We start from the raw sequence: 26,264 nt of genomic DNA, 5'->3' as shown, positions 1-26,264 counted from the left end.
ATATATTAGTGGATAGCTTTTAGCCAAATGATTTTCATAAAGATTTTGCAAACACATTTTCTTGCATTTTGAAAGATTTCAAAAGATAATATAATTTTGCAAGAAAACAATAAGTTCTCTCTGAAATATTCAAACAGCCTAATCCACCAAGGTCTCCCCATGTTCCTGGGACATCCTCTACATCACAATTCCAAGATATAAAGCAAAAGTTGATAAATGTTGTTCAAAGGATTGTTACAATTGCCTCTTATTGAGAACATATAAAAGTTGTAAAAAAAATTTTAACTTTTTTTTATCACAAAGATGAAATCACGCGTGACTTCTAGACGAATCTTCAATTGAACCAAAAAACAATGTAGACTTTAGCTTTAGTTCTAATGTATAACGGCTCTTTCTTTACCCAATACGAAAAAGAGAGGAGAGAAGAGAAAAAAAGAGAGAGAGAGAGAGAGAGAGAGAGAGAGAGAGAGAGAGAGAGAGAGAGAGAGAGAGAGAGAGAGAGAGAGAGAGAGAGAGAGAGAGAGAGTTACTAGTCCTTAGAAACGGCTATAAAAGTGCTTTAATAGGCTGCAATTTTGCAATTGTTTCCCTCTCCCCCTTTCTGTTCAGTGATCCATATTTTAAGATGTATCAATATAAAATTCCAGAAGTGAGATTCTCTGTTTCTTTTTCACATATTAGGACTTAAACTCGTTAATTTTTTACTATAATATCAACTGTTATGGAACTGGGTCAACTTTTTTTCTTTTATTTGTAACATGAACATCTGTCAAATACAAACTATCCAATGGCTCTCTACCGTCTTTTCTTTTTTCATTACTTTTCTCTAATTTTGTTTTCCTGGGCTATTAGTCGATGTAGTTTGAAGTATTTAAATAAATTTAGACCAATAACAGAGCAATACAAAAAAAATACATGAATTCAATTGCTCTTTAACCCCTCCCCCTTCCCTTCCAAGCTCAAGTTGAAATTAACATTTCAGTGTCTAGTATTTTTTTTTATTTCTCAGTATTCTAAACTAGTAACTTCAGCCGATTGAAAAGCTTTATTGAAGGCCCTATCCTCGTATAATGTGCCAGATAATCACATCAATGTGATTAGTGCTATGTGTGAGAACAATGCTGTTGAGGTAGGGAGTGAGTTTAGCAGCTGTGTTGAACCAAGAGTTTGGCAAGGTTTTGCCCTATCCCGGGTTATATGCAATAGTTTGATGGACTTAAACATGACAAAGGCTACAGGAGAGCATGGAATCGAATGGGTAGGTATAACCCTCCTAGACTTAGATTATGCAGAAGATATGAGTATTTTAGATGACAATATTAGCAAAATGAGTGAATTTTTCGAGGCTTTGAGAGTTCGGATGCAAGAATGGGTTTAGAATTAACGTTAAGATGATAAAGTTACTTAGACTAGGAATAAATGAAGGGGAATATTGATTTTAGGATAACGAGACGATCGATAAAATAGATAGCTTCACTTACCTGGGTAGTATTATTTGTAAAGATGAATGTAGTGAAGATGTAAAACGTAGAACAACCACGGTCCTGGGTGCTTTTTTTCACAAGATTAAGAAAAAGTTTCCAAAGCAAGACAGCATATCGAAAGCTACGGTAATGACAGTTCTCAAGTAGGGCCCGGAACCGCAAGAGCTCCGAAAGGCAGAGGATGGTTTGTCAAATATTTTAAAGAGTGTTTATCTTAGGATAATTTTAGCTACCCGTTTGCCAAAACAGGGCTCTTCGGCCATCTTTTTGGGGCCAAACGAAAAGCAGGTCGGCCCCAAACCATGTGAGAAGAGGCCACAAGGAAAGATTTAAAGAAAATTAAAGCTTCATCTGAAAGCTAAAGAGTGAAGCTTTCAATATATTGAGGGTAGAGGAGGAGCTTGCGCAGCTGTGCTGCCCTCAGGCGGCTTCAGGTTGCAGTGAGTTTTTAGCAGTAGTAGCAGTTATCCAGTAGCTGACAATGCGTAGGTTTTGTTGAAAGCTACGGTTTCTGGAAATTCTTACAAAATACACGGTAAAAAATTATAATTCTTGGTAAAGAATCAGTACAGCATTTTTTTTCTTCAAAGATAATAGTGGGAATGGTGCGACTGTGAATGGTGGCTATTACCACTCATAATTGGGTGCTGTTACGGTGCAAAATTTTATTAAATCATAAAAATTTAAATAATAATTACACACCCAATATTTTCTTTTATCACCGCTAGGTTTGATGTCTATTTCCGTAAAATCATCCCTAGATACGATGGAACTTATAAAAGAAACCTCTCATTTTTGCAATCTCTTATGCGTCAGATTTTACGAAATAAAATTTGATTTGAACAAGTGAGTACTCAAAATGCAAAAATGCTTAATAAATACACTTTAAAAAGTGAGCTCGAACAAAAAAAAAATGTCGATTTTTCTTTATTTTATCAAAAAAAAAAAAAAAAAAAAAAAAAAAAAAAAAAAAAAGAGCTAAAATAAAACACTTTCAATAAAGAAGTTGGAAGGTGGACCTTCTCAAACCGAGTAGTCAAGGAATGGAACAAACTCCCCCAAGAAGTGGTTATGGCTGAATCTACCAACTCTTTCAAGAATAGTATTGTCACTTTTTTTAGTGAAAGTGATTTTTAATAGAAGCGAAAGCCTTTTTATTGCAGTATATTATTATTATTATTAAAAAAAAAGAATAAGAGAAGCACAAACCTGGAATAGGGAACTAGCATAAAGTAGGGTTCCATCGCCACCCAAGCAGGCTATAAAGTCAATTTTGTCTGTTAAGTCGTCTTTGCCTTCTTTGAATGACATCAGCTTGTCTTTGATGGAAAGAAACGCACCATGCCCTTTCAGAAGAGGTTCTTCTAAAACACTACTTTCTACGAATACAACCATATGCTTCTCCTAAAAAAATAAAATCCTAGAATTAGTAGAAAACTTCAAGTTATTGTTAAATCAGGGATTGCACAATTACCAGAAAGTTTTAAAATCCCGAGTAGCGCCGCATAATTATCAATAATTTTCAATATTAATTTCAATAAATACTACCATATCCTTCTCATAAAAACAAAGTATAGAATTAGGATTTAACATCAAGTTATGATTAAATGAGGGCGTGTTGAATTATCAATAAAGTTTTGTCTTCATTGGGGCTTTTCTCGGCGAAACCTGCCCACATTTTTTCATGCACGTTTTCATGTAGCTCCATTTGCACGTTTTAAGGCTCAAAAGGCAAATTAAGTTCATGTTGTTTTTTTTTTTTTTTTTCACGAAAAGTTGAGTCCGGCTTATCACAAAAGCTATTTTCACTCGATTGACTTTGTTTGAAACAGCCATAATGAGGACAAAGGTTAAGTTTTAAAACCTCCTACTAGGGATTGTGGGATTATCAGTAATTTCCAAAGCTAATTTACACAAATACAAAGATACGCTTCTCCTAAGAAAGAAAGTCGAATTGGAATCAGAGACTCTAGTAGAAACAGAAGTCTTAGGTAATTTTAATCAGGGATTATAGAATTATCATTGTTTTCAACGCTACTTTCAACAAAAACAAGCATACACTTCGTCTGAATTTTTCTTTTTATAGAATTAGAAGTTTAGCATCAGGTTAGTGTAGAATTACGGACTGTAGAATTATTGGTATATTTTAGTAATGTTAATAAGGGATTGCACAGCAATCAGAAATTTTCACCACTCCTGTGGCAGAATAATGACTCAAAATGAAATCATAAAATTGGTAATCTAATTTCGAGTTGTTGTAGAATGTGTTTTTTTAAACTTTCTTCCTTAAATATAAATAATAATGAACTTATACTTCATTTGATTTTTTCAAAGAGTTCGTGGTAAAGAACTGTAAGTAAGAAGCGACTCGGCTAAATAGTAACCGAAACTAAAAAAAACTAAATTTTGATGTCAATAGATACAACTAGACCCCGGCACCGTGGTGGCGGGCCCAAAAAAAGCGCGCCGCCGCCGCGCCTCCGGTAAGATGTCGGCGGTGCGCCACCGGCGCGATCAATTTTGACCGCGAACATTATTGTTTTCATAAGTCTTTCTCAAATCACAGCTTAAATTTAAAACAGATTCGAGCCTATTCATGAGTTCAAAACTTCACAAGTCGCTGGCTGGAAACTGGTCTTCTTCGTTATTCATGAAGAGAAGTAGAAATCTGGTAGAAACGAAATGGCTGTGGCGTTTCAGAACCCTTGCATAATAGTTGAAGTATATATTAGCTATGTATTCTTAACATAAATAATTATCAAAATTAGGAGTTTTTTTTTTCATCGAGCATTACTGCATACAAAACTTCAAATACCGTATCACAAATTATCTGGGTAAAAATTATTCGTCAATTATCTGGGTAAAAACTGTGAATATAAGTTTGAACTTATAAGCTTAATTTTTTCATAATGCCCTTTGCCTATATCTGTTTTGTCACCTTTAAAACAGTCGAAATGGGCGACTTTGATATCGATAGGTTTTGTTTTTGTTTTTTTTGCTCTTTTGGATTCCTAAAAAGCCCTCCTTGTATTAAATTAAATAAAAAAAAAAAAGTTTTTTTGACTGAAAGTAAGGAGCGACATTAAAACTTAAAACGAACAGAAATTATTCCGTATATGAAAGAGGCTGTCCCCTCCTCAACGCCTCGCTCTTTAAAATAAAGTTGTTCGTTGTTTAAAAAAAAATAGAATTGTGAGAAGGTCAAACTTTTGCGTAATGAGCGAGGCGTTGAGGAGGGGACAGCCTCTTTCACATACGGAATCATTTATGTTTATTTTAAGTTTTAATGTTGTTTCTTGGTTTCAGTTAAAAAAAACTTGCTTGTTATTTTTATTTAATTTTTGAACGTTTTTGAATAAATACAGGTTTTGATCTTGGCTCACCGTACATGAATAATTAAAACAAAATTTGCATATTAATTTACTTTTATTTGGTTAAATGGCTTTCTCGAAACTTGTTTAATTTTATTTACGAACGTTTTTATTAATAATAAATATACGTAACTTACGAATTAACTTACGTAACAAACTTATATATTCATATATTTTTAATACGTATATTATGGGGTTCACCCTCTAGTTAATACCTTGCTCTTTAAGCTAAAGTTCGAATTTTGTTCCAATTTTTTAAAAATGACCGCTTAATCATAGAGGCCGTTCATTAGAATAAATAACTCTTATGAAAGTACTAAAAAAATATTTGGCTTAAAGAGCGAATTATTGACTACGGGGTCAACCCAATCATATATGTAATATTTTCTGTTCGTTTAAAGTTTTGATGTTGCTGCTGTCGCAGTTGAAAAATTTGTTTTTTTATATTTATTTTCTGATCTTTTTTTAAATAATGCTGGGAAGTCCGGCTTCATAGCAATATCCCTTCCCCCAAGAAAACTTCCTTCATGGAAAGATCCTCCCACATAACCCCCGACCCACCCACCCACCCACCCCCACTACTAGGAAAAATCTCCCCTGAAAACGTCTGTATACTTCCCAATAACCAATACTATATGTTATCATTGGGTAAAGCTCATAACTTTCATCCTTTCCTCCGGGAGCCTCGGGGTATTAAGTCATCCTAAAAGAAATGTTTATAATATTTTCGAGAAATCTGAACAGAATGGGCATCTCAAAATTTTGATTGGGTGACTTTGGGAAAAAATGAGCGTGAGAGGGGGCTTAGTTGCCCTCCATTTCTTTGGTAACTTAAAAAGAGCACTAGAACTTTTAATTTCCATTCCAATGAGCCCTACCACGATATTATAGCACCAGTGGGTCGATACTATCACCCCTGGAAAAAAAAAACAAAAAAAAAACAACAACAACAAATAAACACGCACCCGTGATCTTTCTTCTGGCAAAAAATGCACAATTCCACATTTTTGTAAATAGGAGCTTGAAGTAGGGTTATCTGAAAATGGTGATTTTCATTAAGATTCTATAACTTTTAGGGGGTCTTTCCCCCTTTTTTCGAAAATCAGCCAAATATTTTCAGGCGCGTAACTTTTGATGGGTAGGACTAAACTTGATCAAACTTATATATTTGAAATCATCATTAAAATCTGATTTTTTTGGTGCATCTATTTGTATCAAAAATACCGTTTTCTAGAGTTTCGGTTACCATTGAGCCGGGTTGCTCCTTACTTACAGTTCGTTACCACGAACTGTTTGAAACTGGTTTTTAATAACAATTTTAAAAAAATGCATTAAGTATTTTTTTGGCTTCTTTATAGAATATGTGTCATGTAGGCTAAGGCTGAACTGCTACTTTTTTATTGCTTTTGGCTGCTCTTTTGGATATTATTCATTTTTTTTTTTTTTTTTTTTTTAATCCCACCTCCTCTCCTCTCAGTGGCACTAACATTAAAAAACTACTTTTAAACATTAAAAAAATCTAAATGCCACCTACACTCTACATTTTACTAAAATTAGCAGCCAAAGAGTGGTCTTCGCATTATTGTACTTCTACTAAAATAATTTTTAATAAATTTTTAATAAATTCATTTTTTCTTCTGGGGATTCATTCCAAATTATAAACTCAAAAATACCTAATATTAGATAAAATATAAACTATATCTATAAAGAGTGAATTTATCTGGTTAAAAAATACTTAATGAACATTGCACTCAAGAAAACTTCAATTACAATGAAAAAAAAAACACTTGTTGGTCTATTCGGTATGAAGGAAAATGAAGTACCAGCTATTTTATTAGGTAAAAAATGAAAAGCTCATCCGTTTGAAATGTAATTCAATGAAATAATATGCAGACCGAAGTAGCTCCAGGAAGATGTTGAGATTTTCTTCCTAGTTCGTCACTTTTAATTTAAGCAAAATGTTAGGAGACTTAGTATGAGTTATTGAGATTAAGCTTTGATTTCCAAATGCTCACAAAAATTACCAAATTTAAGAAAGTCACAACAATAAGTCACCTGTGGTCAAAATACTCAAAGATTCCTCTTTGATCCCCACCCAGGTACGAAGCTTCTGCTATGGTCATATCCATGGAAATCTCTAAAGAGTTTCTTTTTAAAATAGCTATCAAGCGTAGTTAGGGGTATTTAGCCATTTTTGCTTTTCATCAAAGCTTGAACCTCTCAAATTGGAAGCTTTTATTATGATCTGGCCTTTTAATGTAACTTGGGCACTGGACCAAGGGCGCCTTTGTCACTCGCGCGCAACGTTAGGTGGGGATGTCGATATCACTTTCGTCACACTAATTCGTTTTAGTGTGAATCTGTCTGGCACTTATGAATGAATGTTTTCAAAGTAAAGTCGTTTCATCAATAAGAAAAAAAACCGGGTTGGATGCATGTGTCCCTTTCCCTTTGGACGATAAAACTATACAAGTGCTGTATCAAGTATAATTCACTAAAATCTTGTTAATTTTTGTCAACTTTTTGGCATTCCTGCTTTAAATAAAAAAAAAAAAAATCAAGGTACTATCATTTAAATATAATAACTCCCTATACTGCCCTCTGGATACCATCTTGATAGGATACCGTCTCTGCTTTAAATAAAAAAAAATAATTACATTATCGGCATCCCTGCTTTCAAAACAAATCGAGCTATTATCATTTAAATATGATAGCTTCCTAGCCCCCCCCCTCTCTGGATACCACCTTGATAGGATGCCGTCTCTGCCTTAAATAAAAAAAATTAACTTTTTGCCATCCCTGCTTTCAATAAAAAAAATTCGAGGTTTTATCATTTAAATGTAATACCTCCCTACCCCCCCCCCCTGGATACCACCTTGATAGGATTCCGTCTCAGCTTTACATTAAAAAAAATTATTTACTTAATAATTAACTAGGTCACTATATGGCTCAAATAAACACGCAAAATAACGTTAAACAGCTTAGTGTTCCTTGAAATAAAAGTTGAGGGTATGAATAAAGGGGTACAAGGACAACACCAAAAATGTCGAAATTATTCAGATATACCTCAAATTATTGGAAAACTGAGTCCCAGATTCACCGTGGCATTCAATAAGATCCAAAGAATCTAATTAAAAGGGAGCACACACAAAAGCCAAATAAGGCCAGTAACATACGAAAAATCACAAAATACCCAAGACAATGAACAAGTCCCAATGGAGGGCCCTGGGTCTATCAAAATATTTCAATGATTTCCCAGGGAATTTGATATCATTTTCTTCCGTCTCCACTTAAAATGAAAAAATAATTATCTTTTTGGCATCCCTGCTTTCAATAACAAAAATGAGGTATTATCATTTAGAAATGGTAGCCCCCTATCCCCCCCCCCTATAGGCAATAATTAACAATTTTCTTATGAATCATATTTATGGATTAACTTCCGTTTCAATCTTCAATTCCCCAGCCTTGTACATAGTCTATGGCTAAATTTTGTCTCCATAGAAGGTTGTTTTTAGGGGGGGAGGGGGGTTAAAAAAATTTTAGAAAGAAGGTTGTATTTTCTTTAATCTTTGAGGCGTTCAACGATTGAGTATTAAACATTAAGAAAATCTTAAGTAAAAACAGCAAAAGAAAAAAAAATCTGCAAACTTACAATTCATCTGTAGAAACAATCTGTCGGCTATCAATTTCGAAATCCAACTGCTGGCTGAAGCTGTATAATAGTGAATGCGTTTTATAATTTTATTCAACTTGAAAATAAAATTTTTGACTACGAATAATGTAAGAAATAGCAATTGGGAAACTGCATTCGAAATGATTTAAACTCATTTCATAAAGACAATACGTTTTTTGTCAACATATGAAGAACTGTGTATATTGCAATTGCATCTATCTGGTTCGTATGTAAAGTAACAAAAGAAACGAAAATTAACGAACAAGAGAGTAGTGAAGAATTATGGTATGCAAAGTAATATTTGGGAGGGAAAGTCACTGGTGATAAATCGCTAGGGGTGACACCGTGATTGCGTGATTTTCGGGGATTCAGGGAACCAATTTTTTTTTTCGGGGTAACGCACAGATTTTCGGGGAAATACCCGAAAATTCGGAGATAGTGCAAGCCCTGCTCGATTTCTAATAAGGAAAATCGAAATACTAAACCACACGAGAAAGAAAAGCTCCGACTTTGCGGTTGACGCAATAAAGGATTGCCGCAAAATTAATTTAGTCAGCCGAGACACTTCGGCGGCGGTCGACCGGGCCTCTCGTTGGCGGCGTTCGGTCTATCCGCCGGCGAGGCGCCGGGGTCTAGATACACCGAAAGAATCGGCTTATTATGCTGATTCCAAATATACAAATTCGTCAAGTTTAGTGTTACCCATCGACTGAGAAAATTTGCATGATTATCAAAAAAGAGGGGAAACATCCCCTAAAAGTCGAGGAGTCTTAATGAAAATCACAACATTAGATTCAGCGTTTCAGAGAAATTTACTGTTGAAGTTTCAAGCTCCAATATATAAAAAAGTGAAATGTTACATTTTTTAACAGAAGAAAGGTCACAGATGCGCATTAATTTGTTAGTTTTTTTTTCCAGGGGTGATCGTGTCGAACTAATAGTCCCAGAAGATCGGGAGTGTATATTCGAACGGAAATTAAAAGTTCTAGTGCCCTTTCTAAGTGACCAAAAAGGTAGGAGTGCAACTAGCCCCCTACCACGCCTCTTTTCCCCACAAGTTGTTCCATTAAATTTTTGGGATAGCCATTTTGCATGAGAAATTAGTCTTTTTCAAATAGTGTAAGGAAAAATTTTCGGGCCGAATCGTCCGCAAGAAATTACACAAAGGGGAGGGGGAATTTTCAGCGAGGATGCAATTGTCTGGAGGGAATTTTCCGGGTGGGCGGGTGTATTTTATATGGGAGGAACTTTCCATGAAGGATATTCCCGCTAGAGGAGAGAATTTTTCATGGAGAGTGAAAAAGACTTACCGGCATTATTTGAAAAACGATCCAAAATTTAATTAAAAAAAAACACAAAAAAAACAAAACAAGTTTCTTCAACTAAAAGTATGGAGCAACATAAAAGCTGAAAACGAACAGAAATTATTCCGTATATAAAGGGGTTGCCCCCCTCCTCAATACCTTGCTCTTTACGCTTAAGTTTGTTTGTCCCAGTTTCTTTAAGAACGACTCCTGAAACACACGGGCCTTTTAATTATAATAGGATTCTTTTATAAAAGTGCTAAAAACTGTAGCGCTAAGATGATGTTATTGATGAGGGTCAATCCCCTTCATATGCGGATTAAGTTCTATTCATTTTTTAGTTTTAATGTTGCTCCTTACTTCCAGTTGAAAAAAAAATTTTTTTTTTATTTGATTTTTCTTTTATGAATGGGTACTTTAAGGGGGGACGCCAGTCCAAAGCCGTTTTGGCCGATTCGAGCCCTTTTCCTGGTCGGCGAAAAGGCTCAAACACAAAGGTATCAGATTTCACACAGACTTGAGTAAACAAATTCGAAGAGGGCGACTTCCAGGGGTTCCTTACGCTTTTGAACAAAAGAAAGCCGCTTTTGAACAACTGACCACTTTTGAACAAAAGGAAGCGTTAACCCCCTCAGCATAATCTATGCGCCCACATCCGTTTGATTCCAAGTATTTTAGGCTCTTTATTGGGTGATAAGCAATGTGAAACGTTGGTATGTAAAGTATTCGAAGGGACTGCAGTCAGCAAGTGTTTTTTATAAAAATATGCTGCAACTGCTTCAATAGAATATTTTTTGCTGCATTTTTAAGTACCAATTACGACAATATTGACTGCAGCGATCTTGCAGGCAAACCCAAAATAGGTTTTTGAGATTTTTTGGGATTTCAGGAAAAATAGGTGTCGGCTTTAGCATTTTGCTAAATCAAAATGTTCACCTGATTCTATTCTATTAGAAAAGACTGAGACCGCCTAACTGCCTCAACTACTAATGTCAGACAAACTCAAAACGCTTACTATGGGAGAGATAGGAAGGTCGCTACAAGTATGGTCGCCCCATTCTACCAAGATATGGTAGAATTAGAGACATCTTGCTTAAAAACTGCTCTCTTTAATTTAAAAAATATTAATAATGAGACGAAAATATGCTTCTCCAAAAACAAACTATATAATTATGTTTGACTATAGAATTATGTTTGATATTATAAAATTTGTGACTGTATAATTATCAATAAATTTGAGCAATGTTTCTTATACATATATTAGCTTCCGATAATTTTTAACACTAATTTCAACGAAAGGACCATAAATTATTAGCCCATTAAAAATTAATAACAGGATTAGATATATAACATCAAGTTGTTGCATTTTACCTATTGCAGAATCATCAGTAATGTTTGTACTTTCTTTAAATAGAGATGATGTTTGTTCTATTTATAATTATAGAACTATAAACCAGAGAAGTATTAAATATTTTAACAATTTTTATATTTTTTAGAATTATTCGTCAAACCAAAAATGTATCAAAATTAAATATGTTATATTTCATAAATAAAATCGGATTAACTTCAATGAAAATGTGAATGATAATTAAAAACTTAGCTACTCTTTGTTAATGTTGAAATGAAAGTAATTAACTTCAAATTCGTTGACTCATCGTGAATTTAATTTTTCTTCGTCAAAATTACATTTTTAAACCAGAGAAAGAAAATTTACAAGAAACAACTTGTAAAAATAATACACAATTTTGAAGCCTTTTGAGAGAAATCTTCTCCCAATGGAATCCACCATTTTGTAGAGTCATCAATATTTTTTGTAATTCTTATTGGGTATTATAGAATGATCAGTAGATGGGATTAAAATGAATTGGGTTGCACCGTTTTAAACGTACTTCCAATAAAACAGAATAACATCGAAGCAGCAAAAATATGCACGACTTTAGCCAACAAACAAATTGTAAAATAAAATATACTAAAACTCAATAAGCAAAGCAATTTTATTATTCTGAGTTTCTTAATATAATTTACCCTCCAGCAGTCCACTACAATAATTCCAATACACTAAAATACATGCAATAGTGCAATAATGCACAATAACATTGTTTCGTTAATCAGCCACTCTTGGCTCCAGAAAATGTTCTAACGGAAATTCCAACTGATTCCTTGAGGAGAAAAGCTATATGTCGCAAAATAACTTTAATTACTTCCACAAAGACCCAAAATGTCTTCAATAATCCTTCCAGTATGGAACAATTTTAGCCCTCAATATAAGATGGTTGGGGATTTGCTGCTACATCAGCGAATGTTATTACAAATGCCCATGAGCACAAGCACTAAACTGGCAAATCCTTCATAGATTTATCTTGCCTTAAAAAACATTACCATTTGGGACGAATGGACATTTTATATGTTTTGCTGGTGCCAAAGCTGTAGCCTGTGCGACAGGGGCGTAATCAGCTATGGATTAGGGGGGCAACTCCCCTTCCCAGACCTCAGTTGGACCCCCCCCAGACCCCAGTTTGCCCCCCCCCCCTGAGCTGAAATTTAGTTTCTTCAGAAATCTAGTCAAAAATAAGATAAGCTTGCATAATTTAAGCATCCACAGAATGGGTTAATTTTCTTTAGGATATTAAATAAAAAAAAAATTTCCGAAAAAGAAGTTTTCAAAGAAAAGTAAAGACCATATTAAACTTAAGATAAGCAGGTACAAATACCTATTAAAATTGAAACTCAAAACGACCAGAAATTACTAATAAACAATGAATGAAACCCAAAACAAACATAAACTATATAAACAATCATAGCAAAAAAACATACAACAAGTACTAATATAAATGAATAAATAAATCTTAAAGCGAGTAAAGCTTAAATTAAACATGCAAATCAAGCATCAAAACGAAAAAGAAATATTTTGCTATTGAAGAAAAAAACAAACACACAAAAGTTACTAATATAAAGGAGTAATAAATCTTAAAACGAGTGAAAGTTAAATTGAATATCCGAATCAACTTTGAAACGAACAAAAAGAAGACTATATGCGTCTTGAACGGTCTTGGAAAGTATAAATAGGATCAAACTGAATATCTGACATATAATGATATTAATTGTTAAAATATCATCATTTCAAGATTTTATTTCACTGTAATATTTATTTTCATTTACAAATGCTGTAATAACTAGAAAAGGAAATATCTGTAATATAATTCGTTTTCAGTGAAGCGCCAATGACGCAATAGGCTTTAGGTTTTTACAGTTAAGGAAGGGGGCAATATCCAAACTCCTGTTCGTAGTAAAACTATATTTGTCTTGAACAGCCTTCGAAATAACTAATAAAATTAAACTGATTATTTGATGTATAATGATATTGATTGCTGAAAACTCATCAGTTCAAAATTCTACTGTAATTTTTATGTTTATTTTCAATATTAAGCACAAAAGAAAATATCTGTAATATAGTTCGTTTCAAACAGTTCGTGGTAACGAAATGTAAGTAAGGAGCGACCGGCTCAATAGTAACCTAAACTCTAAAAACCGGGATTTGGATACCGAGATACATCAATAGAATCATATTTTTATGCTGATTTCAAATATGTAAGTTTCATAAAGTTTAGTTTTACCCATCAAAATTACGCGACTGAGAAAATTTGCCTTTTTTGGAAAACAAAGGGGGAAACAACCCGTAACAAGTCATAGAACTTTAATGAAAATCACACCAACAGATTCAGCGTATCAGTTTCAAGCTCATATTTGCAAAAATGTGGAGTTTGTTTTTTTTTGTTATTTTTTGCCAGAAGAAAGATCACGGATGCGTGTTTACTTTTTTTTTTTTTTTATTATTATTATTTCCCCCCGGGTGATCGTATCTATTTAGTAGTCATAGATTATCGTTAGAGGGGTAAACTGAACTGACATTAAAGTCTTATTCGCATTTTTAAGTAAACAAAAAATTGGAAGGTAGATGGACCCCCTCCTAAGCTAATTTTTTTCCCGAAGTGACCCAGTCGAAATTTTAAGACACCCATTTTGTTCAGCATTATCGAAAATCTAATTAATATGTCTTTGAGGATGACTTAATCCCCCACAGTTCCCCGGGGAAGGGCTGAAGTTATGAACTTTGCTCATTGTTTAAAAATAGTATTGGTTAATGGGAAGTGTACAGACGTTTCAAGAGGGATTTCTTTTCTGGTTGGGGGGGGGGGTCTGAGGAGGGGGTTAAGGGGGGGGGGATCTTTTCAAGGAAAATGATTCCTTGGGGGAAGGGACATTTCTATGAAGGGGGCACCTGATTTCCTAGCATTATTGAAAAAACGATCAGAAATTAAATTTTTAAAAACTAGTTTTTTCAACTGAAAGTAAGGAGCAACATTAAAACTTAAAACAAACAGAAATTACTACGTATACGAGGGGGTTCGCCCCCTATTCAACACCTCGCCCTTTACGCTAAAGCTTGTTTAGTACTTTAAAAAGAGCTATCTATTCTGATTAACCGGCCTTTGTGACTCAGGGGTTTCTGATTCGAACAAAATTCGAACTTTAGCGTAAAGAGCGAGGTATTGACCAGGGGCAAACTCCCTAATATACGTAATAAAAACATATAAATATAGAAGTTCGTTACGTAAGTTAATTCATAAGTTATATCAGAGCAAAATTTCGAGAAAGCCATAAAATTAATTTGCAAATTTCATTTTAATTATTCATTTACGGTGAGCCAAAATCAAAGCTGCATTAATTCAAAAACGTTCAGAAATTAAATAAAAAAAAAGTTTTTGTAACTGAAAGCAAGGATTAACATTAAAACGTAAAACGAACAGAAATTATTCCGTATATGAAAGGGGCTGTCCCCTCCTCAACGCCTTGCTCTTTACGCTATATTTTTTTACTGTTTTAAAAAATAGAGTTGTGAGAAAGAGTCTAACTTCAGCTTTTGTTTTAAGTTTTAATGTCACTCCTTACTTTCAGTTAAAAAAAATTTGTTTTTTTTATTTAATTCAGTCAACACCTATGCCTTCCCAAGGCCAGAACATAATCTGCACTTCACTGAAAAAAATACAAATGAATGTGCATTGTCAGTTTAATATACCTATACTGATATTTAGTAATCAAAATTTTAATATTATTTGATTTATTAAAGTTATAAAAGTAAAAACATTAATATTTTTTTCAGTAAAGTGCAAATTATGTTCTGGCCATGGGAAGGCATAGGGGATTTGAGCCCAACTTATGTTAATTTCTACTCGTTTTGAGTTTGACTAGGTTATTTATTGTAATTTCTGTTCGTTTTGGGTTTCATTTATTTATCGATGCTGATTTGTGGTAGTTTCACACTTGGTAGATTATTTTATTTTATTTTTGCTCATGTTTGGTTTAGTGGAGTTCTTTACTTTTCTTTGAAAAACTTATTTTGTGGAAAAAGTTTTTTTTTAATTAATTTTGAACAAAATGGCTACATAAATATTTGATCGGACGCATTTGAGGAAAGAGAACACGGGGGGTAGAGGCCCTCTGATCACTTTTGACTCTTAAGAAGGGAACCGTAACTTTCAATTTCCAATCAAATGATTCCCCTCTGAAGTTCATACGACCAACTCTTACTTGAGAACCAAATATACCCCCCAGGGAATAACTTAGAACGCCAACCCCTGAGTTTTTATTATCTGATGTTTCAACGAAATTTAACCAAATGGCTCTCTCAAAATTTTTAATCAGATGAGTTTAAGGAAAAAGGGCATGGGGGGGGGGCTAATTGCCCTTTGATCACTTTTGACTCTGAAAAGGGGCACTAGAACTCCCAATTTCCAATCGAATCAGCCCCTACCGAAAATTATACAATCAGCGCTTCCATATGAAGTGCCCCTGGGAAAAAAAAACAGTAAATAATAAGTCAGAGGCAACGCTAAAGTGTTGCCTATAGTAAAGGCCATACGGCCCCAATGTTGTATTATTGTTTGTATTATTATTATTTTTTCCCAGAGGCACTTCATATGGAAGGGGTCGTCGTAAAACCTTCAAAGGGGAATCATTCGAATGGAAATTGAGAGTTCTAGTGGCCTTTAGTGGCCCACCTTTTCCCAAAAAAACATCCAATCAAAATTTTTATATAGCCATTTTATTCAACGTAGTTTTAAGTTCTAGAAATTAGGTCTTTGAGGATGACAACCCCCCACAGCCGTCAGGGCAAGGGTTGTAAGTTATGACCTAGGGGCATATAAGGTTTTGTATAGACAGCGTTATCGTAGAAAATTCATAAAGGGCTCATTCGATTAGAAATTTAAATGGGTATTTCCCTTTTTAATAGTCAAAAGTGATTATAATGCGACCGACATGTCTTCCGCACCCACCATTTCCCCAAAAACATCTAATCAACATTTCAATACAAACATTTTGCTCAACGTAGTGGACAGTTCTGGAAATTATATGTTTGAGCAGGACATTCCCCCCACAGTCTTCCGGGGCAGGGGTTATAAGTTATGTCCTGGGGGCATATATGGTTCTTATGGAAGGAATGCTCATATATACTTCAGAGAGGGCTCATTTGATTGGAAATTGAAAGTTCTAGTTCATTTTTTAAGCGTCAAAAGATATTGGATGGTATCCAGCCCCCCCCCCCCAAACCTCTTTCCCAATTGCAATCAATACAAATTTTAAGATAGCTATTTTGTTAAAAATAATTCAAAGATCATATAACAAAAATTCCGGTCTCCACACAACCCCTAAGGCCCGGGGGCAGGCGTGGTAAGTTATGCCATGGGGGTATATAAGGGTCTTATGGAAGGGATGCTTGTATTAACTTCAAATGGTGTTCATGTTATAGGAAATTGAAAGTCCTTTTTCAATTTTTAAGAGTAAAAATAGATTGGAAGGCACCTAGCCCCCCCCCCCTCCACGCCCTTTTTTCCTCAAACCCATCCGATAAGAAGTTTGAGATATCTTTCTTTTTTAAATTGTTCAAAGACCATATAGCGAAAACTCCAGGGTCGGTACAGCCCCCCAGGGCCCAAGGGCGGGTGTTGTAAGTTGTGCCCCTTGGGAATATATGGTTCTTATTGAAGGGATGGTCGTAAAAACTTCAGAGATGGCTCATTTGATTGGAAATTGAAAGTTCTAGTTCAGTTTCTTAGAGTCAAAAGAGGTTGGAGGGCAACTAGCCCCCCCCCCGCCCCCCTTTTTCCCCAACTACATCCAATAAAAATTTTGAGATAGCCATTAAGTTAAAAATTGATCAATAGTCAGATAACAAAAACTCAGGTGTCGTCAAAACCCCCCAAGGCCAAGGGGCAGGCGTTGTAAGCTATGCCGTGGGGCATATAAGGATCATATGAAAGGGATGCTCGTGTATACTTAAGAGAGGGCTCCTTTGATTGTAAATTGAAAGTTCGAGCTCATTTTTTAATAGTCAAAAGAGATCCGAGGGCAACTAGCCCCCCCCCCCCCACACTTTCTTTTTCCAAACCCATCTGATGAAAATTGCAAGATAGACATTTTGTTAAAAATAGTTCAAAGGTCGGATAAGAAAAAATCCAGTGTCAATACAACCCCTCAGGGCCCAAGGGAAGGCGTTCTATGTTATGCCCTAAGGGCATGTATGGTTCTTATGAAAGCGATGCTCATATAAACTTCATAGAGGGCTCATTTGATTGGAAATTGAAAGTTCTAGTTCACTTTTTAACAGTCAAGAGAGTTAAGGGCAACTAGACCCCCCCCCGCCACGATCTTTTTTTTTCCAAATCCATCCTCTACAAATTTTGAGATAGCCAGTCTTTTGGGAATTATTTAAAAATTAGATAACAAAAAATCCCCCCAGGGCGCGGGGGATAGGCGTTGTAAGCGTTTTCCTGGGGGCGTATATGATTCTTATGAAAGGGATGCTCGTATAAACTTCAGAGGGGGCTCATTTGATTCGAAATTTAAAGATCAAGTTCAATTTTTAATATTCAAAAGAAATCCGAGGGCAACTAGCCCCCCCCCCCAATACAGCCTTTTTGCCCCAAGCCCATCCGATAAAATTTTTAGAATAGCCCTGTCATTAACAATAGTTCAAAGGTCAAATACGAAAATTTCCTGTGTCAACGGAACCCACCAGGGCCCGGAGGCAGGCGTTAAGAGTAATGCTCTAGGGGCATATATAGTTCTTATGGAGGGGATGCTCGTATAAACTTCGGATATGCGTCTTTAACAGTCTTGGAAAGTATAAACAATATCAAATTGAATATTTGATGTATAATGATATTAATTGATGAAAGATTCATCAGTTTAAGAATTTATTTCACTGTAATTGTATTTTTATTCTTAATGCTGTAAGAACTGGAAAAGAAAATATTTGTAATATAATTAGTTTTCAGTTAAGCGCCAATTACGCAGTAGGCTTTTGATTTTTATGTACAGTTAGGAAAGGAGGCAGTATCCAAACACTTGTTCGTAGTGAAACTATATTCGTCTTTAACATCTTTAGAAAGAGCTAATAAATTAAACTGAATATTTGATGTAAGATAGTATTAATTGCTGATAGCTCATCAGTTCAAAATGCTATTATAATTTTAATGTTTATTTTCAATATTAAGTACAAAAGAAAATATTTGTCATTAAATTGGTTTTCAGCAAAGCGCCAATGACGCAGTAGGTTTCAGACTTTTACAGTGAGAGAAGGAGGTCATACCCAAACTCTTGTTTGTAGTAATTTTCGTTCGTTTCAAGCTTGATTTGCATATTCAGTTTAAGTTTCATTCGTTTTAAGATTTATTTATTAATTTACATTAATATATATTGTATGTTTGTTTGCATTGATTGTTTATTTAATTTCTCTTCGTTTTAAGTTTCATTTATACTTCAATAGGAAAATATTTTGTTTCGTTTTAAGCTTGATTTTCATATTCAATCTAAGCATTACTCGCTTTAAGATTTATTTATTCATTTATATCATTACTTGTTGTATGTTTTTGCTATGATTGTTTATTTAATTTTTGCTCGTTTTGGGTTTCATTTATTCTTTAATAGTAATTTCTGGTTGTTTTGAGTTTGAATTTTAAAAGGTATTTGTAAGTAGTATCGTATTAATTACTATCATGCCTACAATGAAATATACAAGAATATGTGTACAGTTTCAACTGTACAAGACCTTCCTGACAGGGACATACTATTTTAAGGGGCGAACATGTGGTCAGACAGGTTTTTCTAGGGTCATTACCCAAACTAAAGATATTTCCTTGGCATAATGTGTTCAAAGTATAACGGGCTTGCTTCAAAAAAATACCAGTTTCAGCAGAAGGGTAAAATAATCATGTTTTTTCGTATAAACTGATGTGAAACAACTCTTTCTGCGTCAGTTTGAAAAAACAAGCCGAATAGATTAGCTCTATTGATTAATTATTCGTATTCAAATGGATAGCTGCAAGAGAATTTTGGTAAATAAATGTTTTTTTTTCTTGGTTTATAATGAAAACGAGACTTTTTTCCTATAGCTCGCATTAATTATCTGTCATCTGGAGTTCTGACAGACAGCCGACTGGCGTAGACAAGTATCGTATAATTCCCACGCTTCGTAATACCCTTTCAGCTTGCTAAAAGCCATTTGGATAAAACGCTTCATAAGTGGCTTACAAAAATATCGTATATTTGAGATTTAAAATTGGTTTAAGAAACGAGCAATGTGTGTCTTTAAAATATGCAGAATATCTTTAATGTTTGGGCTGGGGGCTTTGGTATTGAGGGGGGGGATGAGGATTATTAATATTCTGAGTAAAAATCTGACGGAACTAATACGCAAAATTGTGTTATTTTTTATGCACATCATATTTAAAATATAGATAGGTTAGGAACCTTCTTAGACTAGCAAAATTCTTTATTTTTATATGATTTACGAGCTTGAGCAAATGGAATTTAACCCCATAAGTTTAAAATCGTGTCTTACATAACTGAAAAAAAACATACATTTTTTTCTTTTATCCTGTTTCGTGAGAGATTATCTCACAAATTGTGTTATATTATTTATGTTACATCGTATTCGTGTGTTTAACTGATAGGTTAGAACTCTTCTTCCTCTTAGGGAGTCATGTTTCTTTTTTACGAGTTTAAGCAGATTTGAAATTATGAACGAAGTAATTTATCCCCATAAGCTTTAATTATTTTTTTCTCTAGTTAAAAAAGCAGATATTTTTTTTCTTTTATCCTGCATGATGAAATGGAGATTATCTAGCCCTCTCTGTGGGACTTACCTGGCGAAAAAACTAAAAATTTATTTTTATTCAAGGAAATTGATGGTGAATGTCCTCCCGACCAGAAACGAGCAAAGGTCGATGCCAGATCTGGACCTAGCATGCTTGATGTGAACCTAATTACATCAATGAACATGACCAGGGAGTCTGTGATAACGTACGCATCGCCATGTGCTAACCAGGACATTTCTGAAGAGTTGGCTACAGGTTACTCTCAAATGATGCCAATTCTTGACGTAAGTGCCTTTATCAACTAGTTGCGTATATTAGGTTATGGAGTAATTGCGGAGGGAAACAGGAGGGGTGGAGAGGACACAAGAAAAACTTATTTCTATTCTATATAAATGAAAATTGTTAATAACCCCTATTTTCTATTCAAGTTTATAATGCACTTACAATTTCGCAAGGAAAATAGATCATGAATGCTAAATTAGTGAAAACCTAAGGAGTTAGATACTTCTTGTTACATTTTATGTTTAAGCATTCGTCTATTCTTATTTTTAGTCTTAATAATTTTAAAATCAGCTACTTGTGTATATTAAGTCATGGTATAGTTGTAGAAAAAGAGGCGTGGAGGGAGTGTGGGCAGAAAAAAACCTATTTCTATTCTACATAAATGAAAACCGTTAATAATCCCTATTTTTTATTCAATTTTATAATGCACTTGCAATTTCGCAAGGAAAATAAATCACGGATAGTAAATTAGCGACAACCGAAGGGGTTAGGGGTTTTAAACGTGGATGTTCTTATTTCTGAAAACTAAAACCCTACTTTATTAAAAAACCCAATATTATTAATAAAATCAGATGTATTTTAAACGTGGATGTTCTTATTTCTGAAAACTAAAACCCAACATTATTTACAAAAATCAAATATTAATAATAAAATCAGATTTATATTAAAAGTGAATATTCTTTTTTTTCTGAAAACAAAAACCCAACTTTATTAAAAAATCAAGTATTATTAATAAAATCATATATATTTTAAACGTGGATGTTCTTATTTCTGAAAACTTAAACCCAACTTTATTAAAAAATCAAATATTATTAATACAATCACATGTAATTTAAACGTGGGTGTTCTTATATCAGAAAACTAAAACCCAACCATTGACAATAAATGTTCCTTGAGCAGACAAAAAGGCGGTAGTTCATCAATGTTAATCTATAAAAACAGCATTTATTTTCCATGTGAAATATCCACTATTTTATAAAGTCAAAAAATAAATTATTAATCTGCTCTATGTTCATCTATGTAAATAGGAAAGGATTTTTTTTTGTCCCCCTACATCCCCCTTTTTCAAGAATTAGCGCATGAGTTAATACACACAACTAGCTGATCTAAAATTATTAAGACTAAAAACAAGAAAAGATGAATGCTATAGCATAAAATGTAACTAGAAGTATCTAATCCCTTAGGTTGTCGCTAATTTACCATCCCTGACCTATTTTCCTTGCGAAATTGTAAGTGCATTATAAACTTCAATAAAAAATAGATATTATTAACGGTTTTCATTGATGTAGAATAGAAATAGGGTTTTTTTTGCCCACACTCCCTCCACGCCTCTTTTTCTACAACTATACCATGACTTAATATAAACAAGTAGCAGATTTTAAAATTATTAAGAGTAAAAATAAGAATAGACGAATGCTATAACCTAATATGTAACAAGAAGTATCTAACCCATCAGGATCTCGCTAATTTAGCATCCATGATCTGTTTTCGTTACAAAACTGTAAGTGCATTATAAACTTGAATAAGAAATAGGGGTTATTAACGATATTCATTTATGTAGAATAGAAATATGTTTTTTTGTGCCCTCTTCACCCCTCCTTTTCCCCCCCGCAATTACTCCATAGCCTAATAAACGTAACTAGTTGATAAAAGCAATTACGTCAAGAATTGGCATCATTTGAGAAACAACTGTAGCTAACTCTTCAGAAATGTCCTGGCTAGCACATGGCGATGCGAGCGTTATCACAGACTCCCTGGTCATGTTCATTGATGTAATTAGGTTCCGATCAAGCATGCTAGGTCCAGATCTGGCATCGACCTTTGCTCGTTTCTGGTCGGGAGGACATTCACCATCAATTTCCTTGAATAAAAATAAATTTTTAGTTTTTTCGCCAGGTAAGTCCCACAGAGAGGGCTAGATAATCTCTTTTTCATCATGCAGGATAAAAGAAAAAAATGTATGCTTTTTCAACTAGGAAAAAACAGAATTAAAGCTTATTGGGATAAATTACTTCGTTCATAATTTCAAATTTGCTTAAACTCGTAAAAAAGAAACATGACTCCCTAACACGGAGAAGAACAAGAAGCCTAAGCTATCAGTTAATAACACGAATACGATGTAACATAAATAATATAACACGATTTGTGAGATAATCTCTCATGAAAGAGGATAAAAGAAAAAAATGTGTGTTTTTTTCAATTATGAAACAAATGATTTAAAACTTATGGGGTTTAATTCCATTTTCTCAAGCTCGTAAATCATATAAAAATAAAGAATTTTGCTAGTCTTAGAAGGCGCCTAACCTATCGCTATTTCAAATACGATGTGCATACAAAATAACACAATTTTGCGTATTAGTTCCGTCAGATTTTTACTCAGAATATTAATAATCCTCACCCCCCTCCTCAATACCAAAGCCTCCACCCTACACATTTAAGATATTCTGCATATTTTAAAGACACACATTGCTTGTTTCTTAAATCAATTTTAAATCTCAAATATACGATATTTTTGTAACCCACTTATGAAGCGTTTCATCCAAATTGCTTTTAGCTAGCTGAAAGGGTATAACGAAACTTTGGAATTATCCGATACTTATCTACAACAGTCGGCTGTCTGTCAGAAACCCAATTGACAGATAATTAAAGCTAGCTATAGGAAAAAAGTCTCGTTTTCATTATAAACCAAGAAAAAAAACATTTACTTACCTAAATTCTCTTGGAGCTATCCATTTGAATACAAATAATTAATCAATAAAGGTAATCTGTTCGGCTTGTTTTTTCAAACCGATGCAGAAAGAGTTGTTTCACATCAATTTATACGAAAAAACATAATTATTTTACCCTTCGGCTGAAACTGGCGCTTTTCCAAGGAAGCCCGTTATACTTTGAACACATCATGCCAAGGAAATATCTTTAGTTTGGGTAATGACCCTAGAAAAACCTGTCTGACCACATGTTCGCCCCTGAAAATAGTAGGTCCCTGTCAGGAAGGTCTTGTACAGTTGAAACTGTACACATATTCTTGTATATTTCCTTGTAGGCTTGATTATTTTACCCTTCGGCTGAAACTGGCGCTTTTCCAAGGAAGCCCATTATACTTTGAACACATAATGCCAAGGAAATCTCTTTAGTTTGGGTAATGACCCTAGAAAAACCTGTCTGCACATGTTCGCCCCTGAAAATAGTATGTCCCTGTCAGGGAGATCTTGTACAGTTGAAACTGTACACATATTCTTGTATATTTCTTTGTAGGCGTGAAAGTAATTAATACGATACCACTCTTTTTATATGTATACATTTTAATCATAGCTAAAAATAACGAAAACGTATTTATGAAAGCTTGTATTTACTATTAACATAAATGAAGAACATAAAGACAAGACTCCGTTAATAAAATTTAACAACAACAACAGTACTTTCTTGGCCAGTTTTGGGTACCTTTACAATTTTTTCGGCAGTTTTAAGGCAATTTAAGGAACAAATTACAACATGGAACCTTTCTTTCATGTTATTTTAGAAACGTTTTTGATGTAATAAGAGATACCAATTTTTAGATAAGAAAGACAAAGAATGATACAAATCATATTTAGCTGATTCATTGTAAGAAAAAAAACATTCTTCTTCGTATCTTTTTTAAGAACGAAAAGTATTTTTTTTAAATACAATGAGGAATGTCAATTTTCAAATAAAAAAAAAAAATTATAGGATACAGAATTTGCTTTTCAGATTTATTAAAATATCAAGAAAAGAAAAAGCATTTACATTCTCCTTCCCAGCTTTTGTAACAAAAAAAATGATTTTTGGTAAGAGAAGGAATAATAGTTTTCACATACTGAAGCTTCAACACAAAACTTATTTTGCCGTCTCATTGTAATAATACTGAGAAGAGACAAACAAAATCACATTCTTCTCCTAGTTTTCATCTGAAGGAAGTTTCCAATTCAAAGCGGAATACAAATTTTCAGATGAAAAAGACAAAACATAATACAAATTGGATTTTGTAAATCCATTGTAATACCAAGGAAAGAAAAACAAAATTGCCTTCATCTACTCATCTTTTTCAAGAAGAAAAATTGTTTAAAAAAAAGTCAACCAACAGAAAATATAATTTAATTTAGAAATAGCTTCCGATCACTGTAGACAGTAGCGTCTTCTATTTCCAAACATGAAACACATTTGATACCGCATGTACTGACCCTGGGAATATACGTCAGAACCTTAGTTTAGTTGATAGTGGTCGGACAAAAAAACAACAACAGGTTTTTCCATAGACTTCTCGTGATGTGTACATCGGTATCGCGCGTGCGCGAAGGCGAAGCACGAATCTTGTGTGGTTTTAAATGTTTTTCACTTTTCTTTAATAGAGAGTACACCCTTTGTCGATACTGTATATTCTGTCTACTGTGCTTGCGATGGATACACAGCACAAGTCTAAAATAGTTCAGCCTACAAAAGCAAAAACTAGCCACAAGCACCATTTTTTTTTTTTAGTGTAAATATACCGCAAGATTCAAATTTTCTACCATTAATGTGCCAAGTCTAATTAAGAAAAAAGATCGGAAAATTGCGATGATTTGAAAAATTCACAACCCAGCACCTCAAAAAAGCACCCACGTGGTGCAAATGCGCATCATTTGCCAAAACTGGGTAGCAGCTGGTTATTTTGCGGTGCTAGAACCTAGCCGACAATCTCTATTCTTTCTCCTCTGGAGTAGTACCAGGTAAAGGAATAATGTATAACGTTTCTATCATAGAAAAACTTGTCATCATAGTAAATATCATTGGCCACGAGGGGTTAAATGACACACAATCTGTAAGGGGCCCGGCAGACCAGTCACAAGGATCGTAAGACTATATTGAGATATTTTGAATGGTAGTCTTTGAAAAAGTGTTAAATCTTTAGATTCAGCTTAATAAAGGAACAATTTCTTTATGCTTCGGCGACAGCTTCCAAGCCTTTGAAGTTGTTTTTTTCCTTTTTTTACAGGAATGGTTTAAAACCGAATAATACGAAAATCATAATAAATCGTAAGGGGAGTCTGAAAAGATTTCAGGGGGTTGGTGGGAACCCTGTGGATTAGCGCTGAGACCGTCCTTCTTTAATCGTGGGTCAAACCGAAGTTTAAATTGAACAGAATGTTGTATCTCTCATATATTTCTTTCATAAGTTAATTGATGTTAATTGATCACGAATATAGGAGGCTCCTTATTAAAAATACCCTATTACGGCCAACGTTATTGTTTTCTTTAAATCAAAGGAACAAAGACAAGATTCTGACAGTTGTTTAATAAGCATTTCTATAGTTAGATATACTTTGAATGCTACAATATCAGTTTTAATTACAGGGACGAGATAAACTACAGTTAATTAGTTTCTTTTCTTTATTCAGCTTATTTAATGTGAAATACTGTACTTAAACAACATTCGGTAAATCAGACAATACGACTGAGTAATTAAAACTGTTATCTATTCGACAGTACCCAATTAACCAAAGCCAACTATTATTAATTTTTTTTATCGTTACTATTAATAATATTATGGTCATTATAACATTATTGTTGTTGCCTATATATATATATATATATATATATATATATATATATATATATATATATATATATATATATATATATATATATATATATATATATATATATATATATATATATATATATATATAAATATATATATATATATATATATATATATATATATATATATATATATATATATATATATATATATATATATATATATATATATATATATATATATATATATAGTGGGAAAGACAACAAAACTTCCTGCAGTTGGTTAGGAACAAAATACAGTGCTTTGAAAAACATTTGCGTGATCAAAAAAAGCGTTATTTGCAACTTTCTTTGAATATTACAAAATGGTCTTTTTTATGTACATTATTTATACCCAAGAGCTGCTTCTTTTTCCTTCTCTGGTGGATGCCCTCTATAAAAAAAAATTCATAATAAAT

At 33.7% G+C, this 26,264-nt stretch overlaps 1 protein-coding gene across 8 annotated transcripts in view; it reads right to left on the bottom strand.

Annotated features, from left to right (window-relative positions):
* Positions 1-26,264, bottom strand: part of LOC148957069 (NAD kinase-like) — a 234,783-nt gene that overhangs the window by 67,805 nt on the left and 140,714 nt on the right. For all 8 annotated transcript variants that reach the window (XM_089088508.1, XM_089088481.1, XM_089088473.1 and 5 more), the window contains one exon: positions 2,694-2,888. In XM_089088508.1, the coding sequence (XP_088944634.1) occupies positions 2,694-2,888 (195 nt within the window). The remainder of the gene's footprint in view (positions 1-2,693; positions 2,889-26,264) is intronic.

The sequence above is a fragment of the Artemia sp. Qi Xiang Cuo genome, chromosome 1, assembly GCF_049724085.1.
Source record: "Artemia sp. Qi Xiang Cuo chromosome 1, ASM4972408v1, whole genome shotgun sequence".
NCBI classification, from domain to species: domain Eukaryota; kingdom Metazoa; phylum Arthropoda; class Branchiopoda; order Anostraca; family Artemiidae; genus Artemia; species Artemia sp. Qi Xiang Cuo.
This window is presented reverse-complemented; position numbering and strand designations above follow the sequence as displayed.